Genomic DNA, 6,114 nt, shown 5'->3' on the forward strand with positions numbered 1-6,114 from the left:
GGATGGGAGTGATAAATAAACTTTGAAAACAAAGAAGCCTGTTAGACAACACACAATTTAAGGCAAAAAGCACCAACAGGGGTGAAAAGGGAGACAACCTAAAAGCAAAGGCGCAATCTACCGAGAAGTGTTTGCAACCACCCTGCGCGCAGAGCCGGGCGGCCGGGGACGCAGCCGTCGGCAAACCCCCCACCAGAACTTCCCTGCCAGAGACAGAGCGACGGCTTCGAAAGTTCACGCCAGCGTGGAAGATTCGAAAACAAAAATTGTAAAATATACACGGACCTTGTCCCCAACAGCTGAACAGGTGCATCGTCCTTAAGGACACGCAGAGTAGTTACAAAAATTGACCACCCTCCAGGCCGCGTAGGAAATCCACAGAATACAACAGAGCTGCTCTTCTCGGCTGCCAGGCAGTGAGATTAGAATCCACAATGAAGAGGATATTATACAAGGTAAATGTAGACTTTTAAAATGCCTCCTCAACAACTTGCAGGTTAAAGAGGAAATCGCAATGAAAAATACGGACTATTTAGGACTGAAACACCGTAAACATGTTAGATGTCACAATTAAGGGCCTTCAGAATATGTGGAAAAAGAAAAAATACTAAGGGCCAGACATGTGGTTCGCACCTGTGTCCCGGGTTCCCGTCTGCGACAGCCGCCCCAGCATCCTGTTCCCTGACTGGCCCTGGGGGCCCCAGGAGTGCACCCCCTTGCGTGTGTTTTAGGCCTGCACGGCCTTTCGTGCCTGTCCGCTGTGTCCGTCCGGCCTCTGCCGTCCTTCAGAGCCCAGCACGATGTCACCTCCTGGGGGAGGAAGGGGCCCTGGCCGCCCGGCCTATGGGCCTCTTTGGCGAGGCCAGCCGTGGCTGTCCTTGCATGTCCCCGACACAGTGGTGGTGCCTGCCCCGAAGGAGCTCGCTCATTCGGACAGTCGGGCCTCTTCCCGCCAGCTGGGCTCGCCTGCCCTTCCGAGGCCCGGCAGGGGCTCACGGGGCGGAGCGAGCGGGTCTGCACTTGGCCGCGGCAGCCCGGGCGCGGCAGGGGAGCTGCTTCCCATGAAAGGTCGCGCTGTGTTTGTGTTCCGGCTCTTTCTTCTCATTGAGTTCCTCCGAGGCCCGGCTTATCTGAGCACAGAACCTCTTTGTGCCTCAGCTTGCACCATGTCACGGTGAATGTCACACAAATGGGAACGTGCCTGGAGGCCATCTGGACCCGCGTCCCCCCTACCCAGCTGTCAAGCTGACGCCATGGATGTGGCCTCCTTGGGAAGCGTTGCCGGCCTTCCCACCCGCTCCCTGCCCAGGGAGCCCCTCCCGGGCCCTTGACACCTTCACTCCCCAGGCCGGTCCCAGGAGGGGGAATCGCTGGCACTGGGCAGCCACGGCCAGCGTGGGGTCTTGGTGGAACGGCCTTGGCCAGCACAGGCCACGAGCCACTGGGGGAGGGGGACACGGCACGGGGACACACGGAGCCCACAGCCCAGCTCGTCCTCCAGGAGGACCAGACACCCTCCCCGTGCAGCTGGGGGTCGGGAGTCGGGACGTGAGGCCCAGCCCAGGAACTGCCTCCAGACCTCACCACAGGACACGCTTTCCCGAAGACCCCAGGAATGAGGAGAGAAGGGAGCAGGAGGGAGGGAGTCCCAAGCCAGGGGCCACTGGGAGGGGAGCAGCATGAACCTGTCTGGGTCACCTCCTGGGAAACTGAGTCCCAGCCAGGCAGAACCAGGTCTCCCAGCTGCAGTCCCCGCCCACCACACACGCGGCTGCTCCGTGGGAGGCGGGAGACGTCCAAGGTGGGGCCTTCAGACCATGAGCCGCGTGGGGGGGACACATCCTGCTGTCTCACCTAGCACCGGCCCTGGCCCAGGTGAGCGCCAGGAAGCCCCTCTGGGCGGGGTTTGACGCTAACGTTTGTGCAGCTGTTTGATGAGGAGGGTCCGTCCAGGTGACAGGGCTCGGAGAGGCCGCCACAGACTGTTAGTGCCAGGCTTATTATGCTCTCTTGGGGAGCTGCTGTCCTGTGCCCCTTCCCCAGCAGAGGGAGGCCAGGCTGGAAGTGGTGAGAAGGGGCCGAGCTCGCTCAGAGGCTGGCACGGACCCCAGACTCACACCCGGTGCCACGCAGAAGCCCCGTCTCCCCTCGACCCTGCCGGTGCCCTGTGCAGAGCATCGGGGCTGAAACGTGCTCGGGCAGCCCCTCCCCCGCTGCCCCAGGCACACGGCCGGCTCTGGCGGGGGGGCCTGAAGAGCCCCCTCTGCAAACAGTCTCCGTCTCTCTCCTCCTTCCGCTCCTGGTTTCTGAGCCGCAGTTGTGACTGTCGGTCAAACGTCCCACCACGAACCAGGGGGCTGATGGGGAGGCCGCCCTCTGCGTGGGGGAAACACGTGAGGGTTTTTAACTCCTGCTTCTGAGTTTTCCGCATTTCCTTGATCATTTGTGTGATCACATCAGAAAGGGTATTGGCACTAAGGAGAGCACAATGTATTTGTATTATAGATAATTTTACATTTTTAAGAAAAAATACACAAACCTCTGTATCCAGTTCCCTCTTCCCCACCCCCCCAAAAAAGAAAAATACAAATTGTCTATAATGTCACCCCCCCAAAAAAAAAATTCCTTAAGGCCTTTCCTGGGCTGCCGTAAGGTATTTAATTAATTTGGGGACGAGTCTCCCCGTCTCATCGCTTCCCATGTAATCTGTGGCCCCACAGCGTCCTTCAGGGCGGCTGGTTTCTGCTGTGCATGCACCTCCCAGACCATAGTGAGACTGGCCCCCTGCAGTACTCGGACAGGTGCGCACACCGCTCTTCTCGCCGGAAGTCTGGGCCGTCGGGGACGCTGGAGGCACCGTGTGTGGCTGACCCGGCACCCGCCCCTCCTTCCAGCCCCCACACAGCCCGCGTCCTGGTGGGCGATGGCCGTCCTCCCTGCTCCGGGGCCAGTTGGGCTGAGCTAACGTGACCATCTCTGGTCTGCGATTGCTCCAGAATGGGCCGGGAGAGCTGAGAGGAAACACGCAGAGGGCACCTGAGAACCAGCAGGAGCCCCTGTGGGGATGAGCCAACCCTGGGTACCCTCAGGGAGAGAGACAGGAGGCACCCAGGTCCTCGACGACATCAAGGACACCTGTCTGAGCCTGGACTCCGGCCACATGGGCCGACACGTGGCCAGGCTGACTCAGCAGTGCGAGGCCGAGCTGGTGCCCGGCGTGGGTGCCGCGTGTGCCTGAGCCAGCCATGCTGTGGACGGGACAGTGACGGCTGGGGGACGTGGGTGTCAGGGGAAGGGGAGTGACAGCTGCTGTGAGTGTCACGGAGAGCGCGGTGCTGGGCAGTGAGAGGTCAAGGGAGCTGTGAGGCCTCGGGACGGCCACTGGCCACCAGCCACTGTTGGAGGCAGCACCACTGCCGATTTCCGGCTACAGAGAATGAGGCACCTTGGCAAAGCAACCAGATGTGTCTTCAGCCCTGTAGCAGCTGACCTTTAAATCATCAGAGGCAAACCATGCTTGTCTCAAAACGTTTAAGTCCCCACCCCAAACAATTATGCAGGTCACTGTGCCTGTGGACAGCCAACATCAATACTGTGTGCACGCTGGTCTGTGCCAGCTTGGCCGTTCTACGGGGAAGGGGTATCAGGCCATCGTGCAGGTGACTGTGCCCGTGGAGAGCCAACGGTGACATCTGTGCACGCCGGCTTCAGCTGGCTTGGCCGTGAGGAAGTGAAGCTGGTCGCCAGCTCAAAGAGCCCGGCGCCGACTGCCAGCCGGGGAACCAGGCCAGTCCAGCACCTTGCAGGGGTCAGTTCAGGAACAGCCCTTCTGTGGGCCCGAGGCAGCCAGAGCTTTCTGCATCCCCATTCTCGGGGTTCCTCCTCTTGATTCCTTTCTGGTTTTGGTTTTGTTTTCGCAAGGGTGAGATGCTACGTGTTGCCGCAGACACCGTCCCAGAACTGGGTGGGCACCGGGCCGTTACTCCTCAGTAAAGAACTTCAACCCGAGCTCTGCCCCAGCCGCCAGGCGCGGCCGCTCATTGTAGAGCTGCTGCTTTTGTTCCGGGAACATCTGTAAGTTCTCTCTCCCTGCTCTGTCTCAGCGATGGGGCAGAGTCACCTGTGGGTCTCATCTGACCACTGTCTTCGATGGCTCTGTGACATCGCGTGTACACACCATGACGCTCACACCGTGGTGTTTGCCGTTTATACGCACGGCCCCGTGATCTTTAACACTCCTGCAGGGCTGCGCCGCCATCGGCCCAGTCTGGCTCTGGAACATTCCCCCAACCCCGCAAAGGCCCTCGCGCCCCTCAGCAATCAATTTCCAGCTCCCCCCACCCCCCAGAGGCAGGAGGCAAGCTGCACCTTGAAGGATCTCTATTCCGGCACGTCCTGCAGCGTGGCCGCGCCAGCACGGCGCGCCGAGTAACGCTCCTCTATGCGGAGAGCTCGTCCTTTGTCCATAGTCCGTCGACAGGCGCCTGGGCCGTCTCCGCGGCTGTCGGGAACAACGCCGCTGCGGACGTCGGCACGCGGGTTTTTGCTGGCCGTGTTTTCAGTGTTCTCAGCTTCTCGGGTGTGCGCCCCGGGGTGGAATCGCTGGGCCACAGTCGCGCTAGGTGAGCCGTCCCGGCAACAGCCAGGCGGCTTCCGCAGGGGGCACCGTTCACGTCCACTGGCAGCGCCAGGGCCCCCTCTCTCCACGTCTCGGCAGCACTTGCTGTTGTCCGTTCCTGTGACTGACGCCGTCCTCGTGGGTGTGACATGCTGTCTCACTGCGGGTTTGGTGTGTGTTTCCCTGATGACTAATGATGTTGAGCAACCTGGGGGGGTCACCACGCCCAACCCCTGATCGCAGGCACAGGTCCGGGCTCCACTCCTGCCCCGCCCCATAGCTGGCGCCGCCGCACACAGAACGGGCGCGTGCAAATGCGCCACTTCCCGGGAAAGTGTCGGCGTCAAGGACACGGAGGCAGAGGGAGGCACACAGCAAGGACCGTGTTCGGCCCTATGGTCTATTTCACAGCAGGTGAGGAATGGCAGCACGCTTGTGGGGGCAGGGAGCACTCAGGAGGGCATGGGGGAGGGGCCTGGCCTGGTGCACCCTCCCTCCCCATCACTCTGCAACCTAAAGGATCCCTCTGAGGTCAGAGCCCCTCGAGTTTCACACCGTCAGTGGCCTGGGGTCACCAAACACTTCTCGACAGCCATTGAACTGAAGACCTGGCATCTGGAACGATGCTCCCGGGCTCTGGGAGGACCACAAGTCGAAAGGAAAGAACAGAGGATGCTGGATCTCACGGCAGGATGGTGTGTGCACAGGACACTGCGGGGAGGAAAGGGGCTATGAGTGGGCTGGCTGCTCTGGGGGGGCCACATCTGCCATAAACATGTCCGTGGGCCACTGTCTGTGGGGCCACGGGATTGCCTGGTCCGACAGCCCTCGTGCCAACTTCCGCCATCTGTGCGAGGCCCCGGCACGAGCCAGGAAGTGCGCTCAGGCGGCGGCACGGCTGGCTCCAGGTCTTTAAAAAACGCATCCGGGAAAGACGGACCCTTTTGTCCCCTCTCCCTTGTTAATCAGCTGCCTCAGGGGCCCAGGCAGGGCAAAGCCTGGGGTCAGAATTTACCATCTTTTGGGAGAATGACGGCAGCCTTGCTGAGCGCCAAGATGTCGCACTTGTCCACGAATTCTTTCAGACTCTGGAAGCTCGATACGTTCTGTCTGTCTGCGGTCAGGGGTCAAACCCACGCATCGAAGACTCCACCCGGCCATCGGGGTCTCACGCTGACCCCTGCCCTGGGAGAAACTGCCGCCCCGCGGGGGAAGGACAGCCGGCCCGCCACGGCTGGCAGCAACCTGCCCCCCATTTCCAAGGTGGCCAATCAGGGAGCCCCCTGCTTGCACAGTGCCCTGGCCGGCTGCATCCTCAACATGCACACCCCTCGACTGAGACCCAGGACCCCGCTCCGGCCCCAACAGGCTGCTCCTGCCCCCGCACCCCGAGTGCTTGATGCGGACGTGGGTCCCACCCGGCTACCTCCACGTGCCCCCTCCATCTGGGGCGGGCCCTACCCAGACCCCCTCCCACCCCCCCTTCTCCTCCCTGG

At 61.4% G+C, this 6,114-nt stretch overlaps 1 protein-coding gene across 1 annotated transcript in view; it reads right to left on the minus strand.

Annotated features, from left to right (window-relative positions):
* Positions 1 to 5,622: 5,622 nt before the first annotated feature.
* Positions 5,623 to 6,114, minus strand: part of LCN10 (lipocalin 10) — a 2,646-nt gene continuing 2,154 nt past the window's right edge. Inside the window, exon 4 of the mRNA XM_012654727.1 lies at positions 5,623 to 5,732. Within this exon, the coding sequence (XP_012510181.1) occupies positions 5,623 to 5,732 (110 nt within the window). The remainder of the gene's footprint in view (positions 5,733 to 6,114) is intronic.

Source organism: Propithecus coquereli, unplaced genomic scaffold (genome assembly GCF_000956105.1).
Source record: "Propithecus coquereli isolate 6110/MARCELLA unplaced genomic scaffold, Pcoq_1.0 Scaffold449, whole genome shotgun sequence".
NCBI lineage: Eukaryota > Metazoa > Chordata > Mammalia > Primates > Indriidae > Propithecus > Propithecus coquereli.